This window comes from Neopelma chrysocephalum, unplaced genomic scaffold (assembly GCF_003984885.1).
Source record: "Neopelma chrysocephalum unplaced genomic scaffold, ASM398488v2 Primary Assembly neopelma1_26, whole genome shotgun sequence".
Taxonomy (NCBI): domain Eukaryota; kingdom Metazoa; phylum Chordata; class Aves; order Passeriformes; family Pipridae; genus Neopelma; species Neopelma chrysocephalum.
The window spans coordinates 10165050-10186232 of NW_020897695.1; the positions used below are offsets into that span (position 1 = coordinate 10165050).

At 36.9% G+C, this 21183-nt stretch overlaps 1 protein-coding gene across 1 annotated transcript in view; it reads right to left on the reverse strand.

Moving 5' to 3' along the window:
- SNRK (SNF related kinase) overlaps positions 1–21183 on the reverse strand; it is a 42477-nt gene that overhangs the window by 8014 nt on the left and 13280 nt on the right. Inside the window, exons 4-6 of the mRNA XM_027675478.1 lie at positions 4011–4152; positions 1505–1717; positions 305–439 (exon numbers count right to left, since the gene is read on the reverse strand). Coding sequence (XP_027531279.1) covers positions 305–439; positions 1505–1717; positions 4011–4152 — 490 coding nt within the window. The remainder of the gene's footprint in view (positions 1–304; positions 440–1504; positions 1718–4010; positions 4153–21183) is intronic.

Here is a 21183-nt window from a genome sequence, read left to right on the forward strand (position 1 = left end):
TGTATGAGGAACTGAAGGTCAATGAACAAGCCTTTTTTTAGCAGGTGTGAAAACTTGCTTCTTCAGGTACAGACTTCAAATTGATTAGTCATTTCCTGACAATGGTAGGAATTGAAAATATTATTGGTAATTGATTTCTGAACAGCTTCTGAAGTGTCCACGGCACTTTAAAGACATTTAAAATTTGCAATGAGTAAGTATTTTACCGTTTTTAAGAAAGCAGTACTTGAGCAATTCAATAACATTCTCATTAAGCCAAGTTTAAAAAGAAAAAAAAAAGCCATTTAGATTCCTAAATTCTCACCTGAACTGAGCTTTGATGTTGCTGGGGCTTGCAGATCTGGTCTGAATTTCCTTCTCTTGTTTTTCTCGCAGGATCCTTTCAGCTAGTAAGAAGTAAGTAGCAGTGATGTGATTGTATTTGTTAGTTTCCAATGCCCTGAGGAAAGTACAGAACATGAAATAAACCAGACATCAGTGGTTTCTAAGAACTGCACGTGCATCTCACAGCTTGCTGTACTTCCCATAGCAGGAAGAGCAGAACTGCCTATTTTTGATGTTTTGATAAGCATGTCTTAGTTTTACTAAAAATAAAGAGCCCACAAATCCAGTAATTTCAACTATAGTTGGATGAGGACATCCTCAGAATATTATCCAAAAAAAGTAAGGAATTCTTTTTTATTTTACATTCTTTAAATTATAAAGTGTTTTTCATTAATGTTATGCACCAATGATGGGCTTTCCCACTGGCACATACAATCACAAAGTACTAATATTTGATTATGCAACAAATGGAGGGAAAAAACCTTAATTATTTTAGGGCTGCACATTGAGTTTATAGTAAAATTAAGTTCATAAGCCAGTAAGCATCACTCAGACATTCTAACAGAAAGGATGCCACTGATACACAGCTAAAGCTTAAGAAGTGAGACTGCTGCATCCCACTCCCCATCAATGGTAATATACTAACAGTTTTTTCCAGCTTCAACACATACAATTAAAAAAAATAATCAAGACCTCTTTCAATTTTGGGAATATTTTAGAAATTTGGCAGTTTAAATCTATTAGAAAAAACTATGTAGCTGTCTAGCAAGTTCACTCAGTAACAGTGACTTATGCATTACAAAAGGAATAATATTTTAAATTAACAGATATTTGGGTACACTGGAAACATGCTAAGGGGAAAATGCTTGAATTTATCACTTCCAAATATGCATGAGAAACAAAGCACAAGTAAAAGCATGGATTCCAAAGCAGTTAAGTTTACTCAAGATGGCAAACTATTGCAGGAATCAAACATTTTCTTGAAGTTTTTCCTAAGTTTGGGTACACATAAGTATTTCTGATCCCACAATATCCTGTCACAGAGCAAGACTGTAACACTTTGTCTGTTAACTGAATGGCCTGAAATTTAATCACCGAAATGCCCAGGTTCTCATGACATTATTTAATCAAAAAAGAGAGATCCACAGAACAAACTGCATATAGAGAACCGACAACTTACTCCACTATTGTGTCTCGGTCTGCGATATCACCAAGAACCATGCGCTGTATTATACTGTTGTGCTCCTCCTCAGACAGATTTTTGTACGATACAAGAGGAATATTGTACTTTGTTGCAGGAGATGGATCAACTCCTTGGAGCCATGCATGGTTTTCAATCTCTTCCAAAGATGCCCTTCGCTTCGGGTCTCTCTGCAACATCCGTGTAATTAGACTGTGAATAAAAAATAAATCTAAAAAAAATGCACTCGCGTTTTTTAAAAAAGCAGCTGTTGTATGAGCAACATTAGGAAGACATTGTCTGCTCTCAGTTCACATAGATCTTTAGAAGTCTCTACAGTAAACAATGTGACGGAAAATTATTTAGTCTCAAAGATACTTCAAATATTGCTGAAACAAAACAAACCATTTACCTATTAAAAACTATAAATATCATAAACACTGCAGTTTTCATTTACTGTGCTTAGATTCTTAATCTGATTTTTCTGGTTTGTTTCTTTTTAATAGGTCTTATAGGGTAACTGTCACAGATGGCCTATTGGCTAGTCAGTAAAGTGACAGAAATGTAAATTTTTATTATTGCTGCTGTCAACAAGAATATGGAATGGCAAGATAAGCAGAAATATTTTATTTTGAAGTAGGTATCAGACACTGGAGTCTTCAGTATCCTTGGAAAAACTGTGATCTGTTCTACCCACAGAGAAAAACACACAAACAAACCAATACACTCTCTGGGATGATGTACTGACAAACCTGCTAAAGGGTTGATACTGAGTTTTCACAAATGCTGGAAAGGAAGAGCATGAGTTCCCCAAGTAAACAGAAAAAGACAGTTTGATTGGCATAGCACATCTCTGTTCACTTACTATACATGAAAAATTCTTGGGGAAGGTATGTTTGGCTTTGTTCAACAAATATGGATATACAGTTTTGATGCCAAGGTTTCAATGAAACTTTATTGTTCCAGCATGTTCTCCAGTTCTCACACAGAGCTTTTTATTGCACTAACTGTACTACAAAATGCAACTTCAAACTGCAAGGCCACACAACTCACAAAGGCAATCACAATTCTTTTAATTTTTTTTTTTTTCGGTGTAAGATGATGTATGGAATCATAGAAGTTATTTTAACCTTCTTAAAAAATTCTACAGTAAACAAAGACCACATTTATTCTTAGTAGCTGTGGTCTCTGCCTTTACCAAAAGGAAAGGCAGGATGAGACACGAGAGCCTTGAGTTTCTTTGCTTTTGTTAATATTATGACAGAAAGAGAACAAACTATATATTAATCTGACTTTTTTACTAAACTACACCTGTAGTAAAACTGCACAAATGTACCACATGTGCCTCCTGCTTTAAGCTTATTTATGCATCTCGAACCACAAATGCTTTCACTCCAAGCCAGATGTTTAAACATTCCCAGAGTTTCTTCCCTAAGACAACATAACGTATAGAGGACCTGGGTAACCGATCGTACATCGTCGATGCACCGCATAGAGAAAGCAGATCTACTTGGACATTTAAGCAAATTAGTGTTAGCCAACACATTCAGCAGAAGTCTGCAAAAGGTAAGTTTCCTGGTCTCAGCACAGCATGCAGCATCGCAAGAGATGTATTCGATACAGTTCACTGATAAGAGCTCTCTCTTAACCTCTTCCTGTGTTGTATTTTAAAACTCTTCCTGTATATTGAGCTCTTTAAGCTGACAGCAGCTTTTCTGTCTTACTGGAGATACTAGACACTAATGACACGACAAGAAAACCAGCTATAGCACAGAACTATAGAATTATTAAGGTTACAAAAGACTTCTAAGAGCACTAGGTCCAACCACTAAACTAGCACCACCATGCCCACCACTAAACTGTGTCTCTAAGCACCACATCTACATGGTTTTTGAACACCTCTAGAGATGGTGATTCCATCACTTCCCTGGGCAGCCTGTTCCAATGCTTGACAAGAAGTTTCTCCTAATATCCAGTCTAAACCTTGAAGTCATTTGCTCATCCTACCACTTGTTATTTGAGAGAAGAGGCAGACCCCCACCTGCTACAGCCTCCTTTCAGGCAGTTGTAGAGAGTGATACGGTCATCCCTGAGCCTCCTTTTCTCCAGGCTAAACAGCCCCAGCTCCCTCAGCCGCTCCTCATAAGAGGAGCTTGTGCTCCAGACCCTTCACCTGCTTTGTTGCCTTTCTCTGGACTCGCTCCAGCTCCTCAATGTCTTTCTTGAGGGCCCAGAACTGAACAAGCACTCAAGGGGAGTCCTCACCAGTGCTGAGTACAGAGGGACAATCACTGCCCTAGTCCTGCTGGCCACGCTACTGATGGTACAGGCCAGGATGCTGTTGATCATGTTATGCATTAGATTCCTGGACCACACAGATGACAAGTGAAGAGAGGAAAAGAGTATCAAGGAGTATTCCACACTGATAATATGGTATGGGGAACTCCCAAAGGTAGTGAAAATCCACTTCTATGTATGCTTCCAAGTTCTTTAGTACTCTACTTACTCTTTACATTCTTTGGACACATGAGGCGGCACTGTGTATTTGCAGTCCATTATCATAGTCAGAGTTTCACTGTCGTTTGCTTCTTGAAATGGTGGCTGTCCACAGACCAACATGAAGAGGATGACTCCCAAACTCCATATATCTGTAAATATATAGTACATATTTTACAAAGAAAAACAACTGTTGAGGATACAGATATAATTATCATCAAAGCCATGAAATATTCCTGAAATGCATACTGGGCTGATTACTACACTCTTGATTATGAGTATTACTTACGGAAATTGCAATTCCACTCAAGCACAAAATACTGCACTTCCATTGTTTGATAGCTTTTATAGTTTTTGAGGGGAAAAAAATCAGAATTCACGACTTCAAGAACGTATAACAGTTTGAGATGCATTAACACTTTTGACAGTGTTGGATAAAGCCGAAAATAATTTGGTCACTCATTCATTACCCTTTTGTTAACAGGTAGGCATGGGTTATTAAAGAGATCTGTATTCAAAGTACATTCCTTTCTGAAGGACTAGCATAAACTTTTCTCTGTATTGTTTACATGTTACTCTATGATGGAAGAAATTACAAAGAAAGTCACTTATTTCAATAAGACTGATTTAGCTATGTTTCCCCTTCAGTGGTGGTGTGTTGCTTTAAACTGTGTTCCTTCCAATGGTAAGTAAGAAATTAGATTATGTAAAACCAACTTCTTCTACCAATGATACTAAAAAGTGTGGGGTAGCAGGTTTGGGTGTTGCTTTGGGGTTTTAAATATCCAAACATAACAATTAACAGTGATTTCTACTACACTCTGGGAGTCTTCTTGTTTCCTTCTAATTCCTGCTCGTGTAAAATAAACACTTAACAACTTTCTTGTTCCCCAGTGAAATGACATACCAAAAGATGAAAAAGAAGCACTTCAGGGCATGAAGCCCTGTAGTTGGTTTCTCCTTAGTGCAAAAGCTAATACTTAGTTCAAATCTTTATTAAGAGTCTGCCCAAAAGAAAATATTTCTTAAGTCTCATTGCATTCAGTACAGGAAGTGTAAGTATTGAGAAATGTATCATATTGCAGAAAAATAAATAACTCGCTCCAATATGTGCTTAGAAAAAAGGCCACGTTCAAACTTCAGCTACAACTCCACGCTCTGGAAATTTCAGTTGCAATTTTGGGTCTACACCCTTAGCATTTCACAGATCTGTGTCCAGTAAAACCAAGCAGACAGCTGAGGGTGAGAAATGGTCAGGCAGGCATCTCCTGAGGAAAGAGGGGAGAGCAGCTGACAGTGGCCTAGGAAGCAGAGAACACCCACTCTTTCCTGGCAAGGCTTGCAAGAGGGAACCACACTAAATTATCTACTCAACTGCATCTTGCTTTCTGCGTCCCATGCAAAATACTCAACATGCATTTAATGCTGAAGGATGGCTACAATTTTATTCAATAACCTAAATCACACAGATTCATCCCTAGAACAATTACTCATTTTGCTAGTTACAACCCATTCTTCATATGGTTTAGCTGACAGAGGAACAGAAACACTACATGGTAATTTTCTTTAGAGCTCTAATTTGTAGTAAGTGTATGCTATTAACTCGGACAATTACTGGATTTCTGTTATGCTACTAGGGCCTCAATCCTGTAGGTACTGAGCATTTTGAGGCTGGTACATCATATCAGGTATACCTGCAAATGCAGCGTGACTATCCCCATGTTTACAGATTCAATAAGTGCTTTAATACTTCGGTAGCCTGGTGCCATAAAGCTGGTGTTCTGGAATATAGGATTTTAAAAACGCTCATAAGACAGAGAGGCAGTTTCACCTAAGAGGTCCGCCTTTAATTTTGTAAGCTACTTACATCTTTCTCCTGTTGTTTAGTTTCAAAGCAGCCAAAAGTTTTGGTGCGTTATCTATCTCCCACCATACAACTGATTACAAGAAATTTTTGCAAGCACAAAAGACATGTGAATTTATACATTTTATAAGTAATCATCTTTTGAATATCAATGTCCTTCCTAGATTTTTAACTGTGTCTAAGATCTATTTTGTGACATGATCTATTCTAGTATTTTGTTCAGTACTCCCCCCACAACAAAATGCTTCATGTCTCCTTTTAGCATTAAGTATTTTAGAAGAGTCCACATAGTTTTCACTATTACAGACAAATTATATTTGCTATAATAAAACAATAAATATTGGCTAAATTTAAGCCAGGAGAAAAATATTGGGCAAAATATTGAGCAAAATAATTAAACCATAAGTTAAATAAGCATATGAAAAGTTTAAACAGAAGGAAAAAGACAATATTGTAAGAAATCAAGCTTAAAACCAATAATACAGTCCTGAGGAAAGGACAGCAGTCAAAGTAAGACAACAATTACAGTTCCATGAACTCATCATACATAGGGAAACTCTACCAGACCTTGAAATTTCAACTGCATTGAGCAGATACTGAACATCCTTAAGTATTTTCTGTTACAAAGCAGTCTCTAATCTATTTTCTATTTTACACACATAGCTTCTTCTCTGGGCTATATATACACTTCGCTGTATTTCAATTTGAAAGGATATGTGATGACAGGTACAGTTTTAGTTTTCCAAAAGTTATTTAGATAAATATGTATGTACATTTACTTTATAAAAATAAAAAACACTTTTTAGAAGCAAAATCCAACTGATTCTCTAAACAAAAAAAGAAAAATTACTATTCTTTGCTATAATACAATGTTCAGTTAGACATCAACCTGTATGTTTTGACAAATAAAACAGTAATTACTGATTAGGTGGCACATAACAGAGAATTTTGTAATTTTTTTTCACTTGTACTCTGTACCCATGTGTCTTTCCAGATAAGAAGAGCTGCAAACGGTAAAATGAAATAATTTTTTTTAATACAACTGCATGAAAAATAGAAAACAAACTCTTGCTAATAATGAAATATCAATCATGCATTGAACTGCTACTGGATTTCATTGTATCATGCATTTTGTTTAATGCACAAAATATACACTAAAAGGGAATCATGTATGCAGAAAAAATTTTGTTAGAAACTAAAAATAGTGCTTTAGACCTTTTGACCTTGTCATATTATCTAGATACTCTTATGCTCTCAGTGAAGAGCACTAGGGCAGCAACAACTACATTTTACCTCACTCTTACACACTACAGGCAAAGTTATTATTTTATTATTATCCTTTTCTGAATAACGTGTATTTTGTTACCCTACCAGCATTGCAGACACTTATTCTGATGTGACCAAGAAATAACAGTGGACAGCAACATATTCTCATCCTATTTTTATAGCTGTGGCTATAAAGATCAACTTCATTGCACCTACAGCCAAGGCGACTAAAATGACTCAGCTTGGAGTGTCGTGGACAGAGCTGAGCAGTCTAAGCAAACTGAAGAGTATGCTAATAACCAGGAATCAAGAAAATAATGTGCCTAAGAAAGTCTAGTCTACATGTGAAGACTGAAAAATCACTGGGACGCTTAGTGCAGAGCTTATTATGTCAATAATAACAGATGTCATCTTAGCAACATCATCGCAAGCCCTCCAATACTGTATTATAGCAAGCCTGTCCTCCTCTATGGAAGCAGAGCCAAGCATTTGGATTTCTGCAGAGGTACTAAGAGAACACATTCAAGAGTTCTGTCCTGCCCTCTCCAATTGAGGGGCTGCTCCCTTGTCCCTCTTCTATGCCACAGTTTAACTAGACCAAATCACCTGCTTGCAACTCCTCATGCAACTAAAGACAACCAACCAGATGACAGATGCAACATCTGCAACAAGGCTCTTTCTGGTCCACTGCAACTTGCCACCTTGTTAAAGGTACAGGCACAACAGAAGATGCACATGTTGCTACAGACACAGGTGCTTACAGAAGTTTTTGATACTCTTTGAAAAAGTTGTGTGACCATCAAGCTCAGTCCTGTGTTTTGCCATCCAGCATTTCAGGCAACAATCTGTGGGTGTTTGTTTAAAAAACAAAACAAAACAAACACTTAATGAATCACCATAATCATGAATTGCAACAATCAGGAGGGTGTTCCCAGCAGGTCAAGGGAGGTGACCCTTCACCTCTGCCCAGCACTGGTAAAGCCATACCTGCAGTGTTGGGTCCAGTTCTGGGCTCCTCAGTCCAAGAGAGAGACAGACTTACTGGAGGGAGTACAATGAAGGGCCATGAAGGTGATGGACTGGAGCATTTCTCTTGCAAGTAAATGCTGAGAGAGTTGGGATTGTTCAGCCTCAAGAAGGGAAGACTTAGGAGGAACTTATCAATGCATATAAGCACATGAAGAGGGGGTGCCCAGTGGCAGGACCAGAGGTGATGGACACAAACTGCAACACAGGAGGCTCCCTCCGAACATCAGGAAACACTTTTTCGCCATGACCAGGGTGACCAAGCACTGGCACAGGCTGCCCAGAGAGGCTGTGGAGTCTTCACCCTTGGAGATATTCAAAAGTCACCTGGACACTGTGTGGGGAACTGTCTCTAAGTGCTCCTGCTTGACTGGAGGATTACACCAGATGACCTCCAGAGGTACCCCACCAGAGGAGGCAGCACCAACAGGAAAACTATGCTTCCTTTTGCCCATGAGAAGCAGCACATCCTAGATGTCCATTTGAGAAACTGAAAGCATGACAGTCCAGTGAGAACTAAAATAATGTTGACAGCATGAATACACAAAACTTGAATGTTCCATTTAAACCAGCACAGGGCCGTCTCAAGTCTGCTATAAAACAATTATTTTTCACACCTAACATCAAACATAGAGTAAAGAATAGTAAGTGTAAAGGAAGCAGTAAAAAAAGCTGACATAAAATAGGAAACAAATTTTCTAACTTATTTTGAAATATACAAATCCTGCAAAAACAATGGAAAAATGGAACTGGTATATAACAAGTGGATTACTCACTGATATTTTAAATTACCACAATTATTCAGACAACAGCTGTGTGCATTCCTAAACAAAATTTGAACAGTAACAACAGTATCTTGCCCGTTCCCAACCTACCACAAAATTTCATATTGGCACTTTTTCCAAAACACAATGCTTGATGAAATAAAAAAAATAAAAAAAAAATTTAAAAAAAAAATTTTATGTTTTATTTCTGGCAGATCTTAGTTTCCAGGACAACAGAAATCCCTGCAAGTTTTGCATTATAAAGTTTTTATTTTGCATATATTGAAGACAGTTATAGCTTGATAGGTAGCAACATCAAAAATGGGAAATCATCTCCTCCTTGTAAAAGGGATGCATAAACTTAAGAGTTAAAACTCTTACGTATTTGTAAATCTCTCTTCTAAATTTAAAAAGGTGACATGCAGTCCCCAACATACAAATAAGTTTAAACATGTTGGTCTGCTAGTCTTCAGCGCAATTCAAAATCCAAGGTTTAGTAGCTGTGGTCTTCAATGCAGATATTCCAAAATAATGAGTTAATATCCACACACCCTTTTGAAAGATTTAAAAGATTGGCAGTTAAACGACTATATGGTACATAAATAAGAAATGCTGACGTTTGGACCCAATTTATTAATTTTAAACCATTCTGTACATTTAAAAAAAAAAAAAAAAAATCAATCTTGTATATCTACTTTCCACTTTACTAGAGATGGATAGCTGCATATTTTTCAGTGAAATTCAGAAAATATACTGCACAAAACCTAAAGAAATTAAAATGCCTTCTCCTTCAAGGTACCATTTTTATTCACCCATTTCATGTAATAACCACAGTTCATTCTGGAGAATTCTTTGTTTCCAGAAGAGTGCCATCTGGCTGAAAGATACAAGATCTGTGTGTCTTTCTCTTAGAGGAATTAGTAAAGGAGAATCAGAGGTTATTTTATTATAGTGCATATTTACCAAATTTTATTTTTTTACACAAAGTCACGCACAAGAATGTTCCTTACCATACTGTTCTATGCTGTCATTATCAGCACTGCTCTATTGATCTTTCCTATTAATAAAGGGAAAACTCATCATCTGTCCTCTGGATCCCAAAGAATCTAAGGACGATGAAGATGGTTTGCACTCGACTGATCAAGAGCTTTGATCAACAGCTGGTTGTTGAGACGATTTCTGGTCACATATCAGGTGTGGCAAAATGGGCATAACTCCTGCTGAGGAGACCACTTCCATCAGCAGAGCAGACAATGGCACCTTGATCTTTCATTTCTAAGTCCCAAAGTGTTTTCACTCAAACCAAGCGAAAGCATCATCAAGACACAGCGATTCTGATTTGGTCAAAAGCAACCACTGTGACAAGACAGTTGCATGAACACATTAGAAAGATGTTGGGGCAGCAATGAAATTAAAAGCCTGATATCTCAAAGCAAGGCTTCAAAAAAAAAGAAGACCAGCTAATAACTGGGGAAAGGAGGAAGAAGAAGCTTTAAGAAAGAGAAGTTTTTCTTTAGATCTCCACATACTTGTGAAAGCATACTTTTTTGGTTTTTAGTGAACACAGTCCTTAAAGCATGTTCTTAATTTTATATACCTTATCAACTCAGGGCAAAATCCTAGCCGAGACAGTTCCCTGCTTTCACACATTATTAGAAACTGTAGATACACAATTAAAAGCAAATAAGACAACATCTGTTTACACTTTTACCCAGTCACTGAATGGCACTGGCTCACTAAAAGGGTCACATAAGCACCAGAGGCAAAAAAACCCCCGCAAAGCAGAGTGAAGAACTTTACTGACAGGACCTGAAGGCAGAGAAAACTGTTTCTTTGAGACCTGTCAAATGGGTTGGACCATTTAAAAAAAAATCTCACCTTCAGTTCAATGCAAATACGGTTTGACCTACAGTATACACGGTAAAGAACCCTGCAGAGATCTACCTCTCCTCCATATCCCTGATACACCATTTTAAGATAATGTATTAGCTATGGTGCTGTGTTAATGCTCAAAAAAAGTTACCAGGTTTTAGACAAAACTTGTAGATTTTGTAATAAATTTACTGCCAAATAGTTTAAACACATAAAGGAACAGGTTTGTACACAAAGCTCCTTGGCCTGGGCCAACAATTCAGCATACGCTTTCAGATGTACTCCCTTCTCACAGCTCAGAACTCAGGTGCCAGTGCCAATTCTAGACTGGAGACCCTTATTTTAAGGAACATAGGGAAGAGAAGGATTACAGAGATCCACCTTTAGAAGAGCAGATTTAAACAATAATTTATCTTTCAGAACTTCAAGTTCTTTTGCTACTCTTAGTTATTACCAATTAGCAGATGAAGGCTTTATGAAAACTGCTTACTTGTCCTCCCCTTCAAGGGTCATCTAATTTGCTCTCTTAAGAAAACTGATGGAAAAGTAGAAATTAGGCCTGACCTGTGGCATGATAGCCCTGTAAAATTTCAAATTATTATGGTGAGGGAAGGCACAGTTCTATACTGCAGTGGCCAAAACCACAGCACGAAGATCTCAAGATGCAATTTTGCCTTTAAATGGGGTACTAGTAACTTGAAACTGCCATTGCTATGACATGAATAAAATAAGAATAAAAGCAGTAGTAGCTAGCTGCAGTAATTTTTTTTGTTTTCTAAGCCATTAAATAATGTTGATCAGGAAAGGACTGCGAACCATGACAACCAGGGCTGTTTATACGCAACTTCCTTACATAACTTGAAGTCACTGTCATAGAAACCAAATTACATCATTAGCTGCCTCTGTTACCCGTCTTAAACACAGGGTGGTCAAACATCTGTCATGTTCAAGTTCGCACACTGCACAAAACATATCCATATTCATCCACTTCACCACTGAGCTGGGCTTTACCATTTCATTAGCCACTTACTGCTTTCTAAAGTTCCTGATCTACTAAAACAAGCACTTCAGATTTCAGAAAGTTACAACTTAAATGACACAGATAGCTTCAGATTCACTCAAATTTCTACTGTTCCTCAGAAGTCAGACACTCGTCACACTTTATATATGCTACGTGAATTTGTGATTCTAACTAAAAACCCATACTAATTTTGGAATAGACACATTTGCATTGACATACATAAAGTAAATTGAGTCAGCTTATTGAAATTGTTTATTTCAAACCTTGATGGGAAAAAGGGTCGGGTTTTTTTTCCTCCTAATTTAAATTTAGAACTGCTTCACAGTTTACACAGTGTATATTGCTCAGCTAAGATGGATCTTTCTACAGAAAGTCTGCTTCTTCAGCAATGATTTGTAATATTGAGTAAGTTGGCCAGGTTTTATAAATTTCTCTTTGCAATGTTTACTGTAACAGCTGAGCATTACAGTCATCTTCTATTAGAAGCCATTTAAGCAAAAAGGAAACAAATCAACTTTTATGGAGATGACAGAAATGTTTACATGTTTATTTTGCCACTACAGAGGTATCAAGAGACTGGGTAAATTAAGGATGGAAATGGACCCCAAGTTCCAAGATCATGGGCAGTTACTCTAACCACCATGCTAAGACATTAAAGAGAATGTTACCACCACTGCCACAATCACTTCAGAGCAGTTTTGTGGAAGAAAGCCCAATCCACAGAAACCTATTGAATACAAACCTTGGAAGACTCAACACATCAGCACCTCAGTATCAAGTTCTTTTATGCAGAGCTAGATAGAAAAATTCTATGTAAAGAATTTACACAGATGTAAAGATCATCTGCATCTCTGCACTCTGGACATGTTCAGGACTAGGAAGCAACTGGGCAGTACCTGCAGACTGCTCTTTTGAATGCGGACACAAAAACCCCATCATGAACTACTTTATTTGGATTGGAATTGCAGGGTTCATTGGGCTCAGGATCAGGTACAGGCAGGTAACTCATAAGGATAAGTGCCAGGCATGCTTGTTACAAGTTGAAATTCAAGCTCCTGCTCACAGCATAGGCTATGGAAAACTGAATGAACACTCAGATACATAGCATAGCTTCACATAATTGTTTAAAGAACCAAAACACAGTTTAAGAGTAAAGATTCATATGAGAAGTAAAAAATTGCAGAAAATAAGCCTTCTACTAGAAATAGCGGTGAAAAATTACCTACTACAGTACAAAAAAGTTGGTATCATACTGCTGAATTGTTTGAATGGTGCTTGTTGATATACTTGTGCTTCAAAAGGAGAATAAGAAAAGTATTTCCACCCTTGTATAAGCTAGAAAGCTTTAAAAAGTTGCATCCCTTGCATAAAAAGTCAGTATCAAGATAGCACAGAATAACTGTGTTAATGATTTCAGCATTTCTATGTATCATGAGTATTTTTACACTGTCATGTTTAAAGACTGCTGGCAAATCTGGAATATTATCAAACTGGACCAGCTGTAAAATCTGAAGTGTAGGTAAAGAACGAAGATTACTTTTTCATAGATATTCAATTTTTAGCTGACTGAACTATTCTTTCATTCTTTAATTTTTAATGAAAAAGGCTTTGAATAAACTTGTGTACTGACCTTTCTAGTTCTTAAGAGATGTTACCATCTGTTAATTCAACCTTTTTTTTTTTGTCTTTGTCTTTGTAAAATAGGATTTATTTTACCCTTGCAGAAAGCTGAGGAAGAGAACATGCACAACTCAAGGCTAATATTTTCAAAATTAACATGCAGAACTGGTTTTTTTCTTTGCTTTAAAGCACCATAAATCCAATCAGTATTACTATTAGGAGACATAGCAGACAAGAGAATTAGAAGAAATCTTCTCCTTCCCCCATCCCACCAAAAAAGAGCATAAATAGCAAATGGCATTTAGCAAATTATTTTCCTAATTAGCTTATCTGCCTGGCAAAACAGTCTGTTCTATATAAGTTATTTTATTTAACTAACACGTGATCATCCGTAACCAGTCTTATCTTCGGAAGCAATTCTTATTTTCATTCAATCTGGCAACTAGTGCTAGTATTCAGGAGGCCTCAACACAAGGAAGACATGGACCTGCTGCAGCAAATCCAGAGGAGGTCACAGAAACGATCAGGGGGCTGGAGCACCTCTCCTATGGAGACAGGCTGAGAAAGCTGACGTTGTTCAGCCTGGAGAAGAGAAGGCTCCAGGGAGATCTGAGAGTCCCTTCCAGTACTTAAAGGGGACTACAAAAGAGCTGGAGAGGGACTTTTTATAAGGGTATGGAGTGACAGAACAAGGCGAAACTGCTTTAAACTGAAAGAGGGCAGGTTTAGATTAGGAAGTTCTTCACTACAAGGGTGGTGAGGCACTGGAATGGGTTGCCCAGAGAAGCTGTGGATGCTCCATCCCTGGATGTGTTCAAGGTCAGGATGGATGGGGCTTCAAGAAACCTGATCTGGTGGAAGGTGTCCCTGTCCACGGCAGGGGGTTGGACATACATGGTCTTTAAGATCCTTTCCAACCCAAACCATTCTGTGATTTCATGATTTTTCCCTGAAATCAATATATGAGTTTTGCTGGTTGAGTAAAACTATTAAAATACAAACAGTTGTTCTTTTGTTTTTTAGTAACTACTGCATCTCAAATTTTGGTAAGAATATTTTAACAAAAAACACCACCACTGAAAGGTCTTACTGAACATATGCCACTGCCTGTATTCCAAAATAGCCTGTTTTACTTCAATTCATTAATTCTGCATTTAGAAATTTATTCTATCTCCTTTGGTTTCTGTTGTTTAGCCACAAAAAGTTACTGAATCTATATTAAAACCCCAAACAAACCCAACATTTTCTGCATGAATTCCAAGACTACTACTCCAGAAAATAAGTAGCCAGGATATAAAACAATATTTATTAATTAAATATAGAAGGAAGCTTTTTTCTATATAAAACATGTTCTCAAAATCATTGGACATATCAAAGCCTATACAGCACATACAGTTTATGCACATGTTTCACTGCAATAATTTTGGTCTTTTTGGTATATAAAGACGATTTGCCCCCGTATCTTAAAAATCCATTATATTTTCTGATTGACTACCTTTTCCTAAAGGTTCTAGCTGTACAATGTATAATTTGTACTTTATTTATAAAAATTAACATCATATTACAGCTTTACACATGAATGCAAAACCTAGGCATCTGGTATATAACTAGGTAGCACACCATTGATTGAGGTTGTGTTGCCAAATTAGTCAGCCGTGGGCTGAACATAATTAATCTGAATATTTGTTTAAAGATGCATCAATGTAAGCTTCCTGGCTGTGGAGATGTATTCATCATAATGAAATCTTACTCCACAACAGCACTTTGAAATACTATGAAAACAGTTGTCCCATGAACACTGCAAGATGACTAAGAAATAACCCTATACTCAAGTTACAGTTTAGCTGATATGGCAGTAAGTGAAGACTTATCTTGACAGCTTCTCCTCTGTAGTTTCACTTGGATAAATTGTTCTTTGCTTCAACAGCAGTTTACTGGTGAACGCCTTAAAACTTTTGCATAAAGTAATCCAGAACAGAACATACATTATCATTATACTTCATAAATACTAGCTTGTGTGGATTTATTGAGAAGTTATCAGTATCACAGACTCCTACTGTTCACTGCAACCCCATCACCTCACACTTCACTTCTGAATACAAGATCCAATACTTGCAGCATAACACCCTCAATTTGAGGCATTAAAAGTATTTTCTTGTCAAAAGTGTAATGAGATTGAGGGGGGGGAAAAAGGAATCAAAGGATAGCACACTGCATGAAAATTGAACTCCCCTTTCATCAAAAATAAATTTTACTACCTGCATCCAAATTGCCACAGAACATAAATTCTCTGTTAACATGACATGAGTATCCTCAAGACTGTCACTTTCTAAAAGTGTTCTACAACCAATTCCTTCTACTTGACACTTCTAAAAAAGTATAAAAAGTTAATTTGTGACAATTTTTCAAATTTGACTCTGTTTTTTCAGCAGCATGAGATACAAAGCAGGGAGAAGGCAGAATAGCGTGGCCATTAACACAAGCACACAGGAGGAGAGAGCAGGACAGAAATACAGCTGATACACACATCAATTCCTTCTGTTTTGCTTGAAGAAGCATTTGAAGCTGAAAAGTAGAGCACACAATTCTAAAACTGCACTGGCAATGACACTGGATCAATTTCAGTCAAATAAGTTACCAGAAAGTGAAGATAAGTGAGCACCGCAAAGATGACCTGATCTAAACTTGCTACCAACCTTCCCCCAGAGCTCTAGTCCAAGCTGCATGCTCCCTTCACCTCCTTTGCACCAGCTCTTCCACTCAATGCTAAGGAAACAAACAGCTCTGCTAACTTGGCAGAAGTTAAGCCTGCAGAGAACATGCTTTCTGTCAGTTTTTGGCTTTCTAACAGTTTCCTGTCAAGTTAGCTGATAAAAATCAGTTCATCAAATGGCCAGCCATGCAACACATGAGAAGTGTAGCACATGAGAAGGGGTAGCTCTGCACTGACACAAGCAAAACAGAAGAAGAAGCAGACCTTCTATACTGGAAGCATCTCATTATTACACCCTGAGCCTTCTGCACCCTTACAGCCTCAAGCTCATTCCATAATGTATCTAACCATGAATCTTGTGAAGTGTTGCAATACGCCATTAAAAAGGCAGATTTTCAAAACAAAACAAGCAGAGAAAAGCTTTTGTAGGAATTCTTGCTTTTCATTTCTGTCAAAGTTGGCTATAGTCACGTTTTGAGCATAGTGAAACTCCAAATGCCGCCAGGTACGCTCAATTATTCAATACTGCATATGGTTTGCAAATTTATTTTTTTTTTAACTCCAGTCTGTCAAATCTTATATTCAGTACTTTTTATAAAGTAAAAGGTTACTGTATATAGCCACTGGCCATTATGCTTACATTAGTCATTCAGTTTGTGAATAAAGTGTTATACACAAGAAACATCAAAACTAGCTCCATGCAGGCCAGACAGGGTCATTGGGGCTACTTAGCTATGCTCAAGTACCATGTGAACATGGCTAAAGCTTTGAAAGACCAAACACACTCTAGCAACACTATGTGCAAGTAAGAAGCCCCTGCAAATGCTTTACGGAAAAACAAACAAACAAACAAAAAAAACCCACCACGAAGAAACCACCAACAAAAGAATTTGGGATCATTTCAACAGACACAAAGTGGGTCTAAAAGCAGTATATCTTCACCTCAGGAAAGCAAAAAGTACATGTAACAAAGCCTCTCTTTCCTTTAATTATGAAAAATTACTACATAATTAATACATATATTGTTTTATCATATTGACAGAAGATATCCAGGTTTGAGTTGTGCAAGAAAGATGGCATCTAATTACTTAAGTATTGGATGTTATCTGAAACTTCCAAGGCAGCAGCAAGTTGGATTTGAACTACAACCTGCCAGTTGAACAGCATTAAGCTACAGTTAGTCATGTCTTTTATGAGGAACATCTTGCCACCATTCTCTTTCTGTTACTGTGATGACAGACTGCAATGTTAAGTAACTGTGATGGTAACTACAATGTCATTTGTGTATTACAGTACCATTCTAAAGGCCTGTGCTCAGCTGTGCTAAATGTACAAAATCCCAATTTTACAATCTGAATTTCCCTACTTCTCATCCCCAGAAAAATGAATTTACTCTGCAAATGTTTCTACAAAATCAGACACAGAATACTCCACTACACCATATAAGCCTATCAGAAATGTCTATGTCTTCTAGAATTACTGTAGCTTACATAATACTTTACTTTGTAGAGATGCCAAGCAGTTAAAATAGAACTTGCTCTCCTCAAGAATCAGCTACTCTGTACATCTCCAATTAATTTTTATCACCTAGGAAAGAGGTGATTTCTATTTATTTAATGATCCAATCTCTGTTGATGCTGGTAGAGCAAAAGGAAAAGTACTACCAGAAGCATGCCTTATTCTTTTTCATCTGTAGTTATCCACTTCTGAATACTGCTGGAATTCACTGGATCACACCACTGCTCTAAACAGAACTCTGATCAAAAATAATACATCCATTTGATTTATGAAATGAACTTTATGTCCAACAACAGTCCTCTCACTTTCCTCTGACTGGAACAAATTTTAATTAAGTATGAAAAAACATGGGAAACTCTCATTATCTAACTCACTCAGCTTTTTGAAAAGCCCTGGGAGCATATGATCATTGCCCAATATTCCTCTTGCATCATTATAACTACAGCTTTAAACACAAAAGGAAACGAGAGACCTAAATTAACTAGGCTCTTTTCAAGTGTGAAAACTTTCAAGTGGCATCACAAAGGGGAGATTAATCCCTAAACTAGCTGAAACAGTTATGTTTTCATAAAGCAAGCTTTTCCATTATATTTATTACACATATAGCTTAATGAAAGACTTGCCCTAAATATTTCAGCTTTTTGTAGAAAGAAAATGTGAAGTCTTTTCCTTTATATACTCATTCTAACATTATTCACAAGAGATCAGAAAAGCCATTTTTGTGGCAAAGGTCTTTGGCAAAAAAATCTCATGATCGAGGGGTTTTTTTTGCAATAGTTTTTGCAACAACAATTTTGCATAAATAAACACAGATGTGGGGTCTTAAAATATTATAATGAATGCAAATGTGCCTTAATATGCACAGAGTATAAGCAGGGCAATCCATTTCAATTTGCCATTTTAGTAAACTGAGTTGGTTTCAAGTGGTCAGGTTGGTGTTCAAGTTAACATCAGGACCATGCAGTTGCACTGGGGAAAGCATGACCTCCTTTCTACTAAGGAACTAGTTGTTATATTGGTTCATCCTGACTGGTAAAAAAGTTTTTGCCATTGTCAGTCACTATTATTGCAATATTAATAGCCCCATTCAGCCAACAGATGAATGAGTTCACAGCACTTCTCCACTATTTCAAGCTATATATGCACACCTTGCACATTACTGGCATCAAAATACAACTGATGTAATTTCTTTGTTGAAGTGTCTAGTTATGAATTTATACATACTTCTAGTCCACAAGTACGACTTCATCCTAGCATGAGAGTTTATCTTTCAACGTTAAGAAAGGTTTTCAGAAGTCAATTTCTTAGTTACATAATTACATCGTAAGTGATAAATTTTCTAAACATATATTCTTTTAAGAGTCTACATTTAAGACTCCATTTGGGAGAAAGAGGGCTTTAAATAAGGCCCTAATTTTACTTTTTATTTTTTCCTCCACCATCTTTGCATTTAAAATACACAAATAAATCATATTTCAAAACCTTACGTGGTGTATTTTATTTTTACCCATGGTTAGAAAAGGAAAATCCAGACCCTTCAATGTCATCATTTTATTGGCATCTAGTAGTAAATTTTGGTATTTTTATTCTGTTAATTATTGTGTTGACAGCCCTTCATATAGATTTTATAGTGTATTACAAAGTGATGGAAAAAAAACATGCCACTATAATGTTATGATTATGCGGTTGGCACTGCAATCAGCCAACTAGGATAGAAGTTCTAAGTATCCATTAACTGAGACAGCATACTGGGGAATAAGTAAGCAAAAACAAACCCTGATGTGTATTTAAATATTCTCAGAAAGAGAATTTAACTGGCATCCTTAGACACCAGCTAGAAGAATTTAATTTTATCCTATTTTTTCTACTGTGCACATCAATCCATTCTATATTAGCCAGACCTCCCCTTCTAGGAATCCATTCAAAAATTTTCTTATAGTACTATTCAGAAGTTTACCTACCTAATTGCTTCCAAAGTCCTCCAAGAAACAAGATTATATTTATCATTTAGAGGTCCAAAGCACACTTTGTTAACTACATAATTCAGTTTGGACCATCTGGTCATAATGCTCTTAATTCCCCCTCCCCCATTAATCCCCATACACCACCTTTTTTCTGAGCATCTTCAACTGGGCAGCAATATCAAAAGTTGATTTTTTTCCTCAACCTCCAAAATTTCACTGCTATTCCATTTTTCAAAAAATAATTCACACAAGGCACTTTACAGAATATTTAACAAATGCACTTTTCCATCTAGTTTCGGAGGCCACTGCAATCAGTTACACTCATGCTTCAGGAAATTCTCAGAGAGACATAGAAGAACACAGAAGAACTCTGGAGTTAGGAGCTCTAGTTTGCCACTAATAAAGCTAGAACCAACTCATCTAAAACGTCCAACTCTAAATGGAAATAATTTTTTAAAGCATTACTGTACCATCCACATGGATCTGCAAACCCACAAATAACACAGATCCAAAATTCCTAATTATAGCACATTCGAGAAAGTGAACTTGCAAGTCCAGAAAACCCAGAGTACAACACCTATTCAAAGTTAGAAGCCATGAAGTGTCATTCAAATGTTTAGGTAAAGACCATAAGATCTAGTAGCTAGAAAATATTTATATTAAAAATAATGCAAAAATTGTAGTGCAACAGTGTGCCTGTCAGCATATAAAACTGGCTGACTGTTTACCTCGGGTAAATTAGCAAAAAATGGACACCTTAATTTAAACCATGACTACAGCCACTACTATAAAACATAGCAAAAACACCCATGTGTACAGAGTCCTAATGGGTGCTATCAAGACAGTAAAATATCAGATACTGAGCAAACAAAAACAAGAGGCATGTTGACTACTAGAACCTATTCCTGGAGCACCATTTGGAATTATACTTACCTAAATCTGCTGGAGAAGTGAGCTGTACCTCAACTAACAGATATGAATAATCTGTATGAGTACAAGACAATAAAGTGACTCTATCAATGTTTACAGCTATTCTAAAAAGAACTCTAAATTACTTCCAATAGAATATGCAGTAGGCCTAACAGGGGCAGTAAGTGAATCATCTGTAGTAGTCCGTCCTGCACATTCATTTACACATCACTATTTCTCTTACCTTTTAAAGAATTGGGAGCAACTGGAAACTCATCCCCTACCTTGAGCAATGGCAGAGAAGGGGAAGAGGGAGTTGAAGCTTTCTTTAATTCCCTCTTTCCTCCTTTGATAGTCGAGTTAGTACAAATGGCTTCCAAGCTTGCAGCAGAACATGTAAGAAGCCTGGGCTCACAGTGCCATTGTTATATGGCTAAACTGAGCAAAGAAAATCACCGGTGGTTGGGTTTTTTTTGCAAGGGGGTGTGGGGTCATGTTAAAAATAAATTTAAAACAGGCACTTTTCCAAAAAGAAGATGGGTTTCCTAATAAAGTATGTACAAAAAACCACATTGCATCCACATTGGTATTAATAGAAAACTTAATTACAATGGATAAATTTGCATCATTTCATACAAAAAGAACT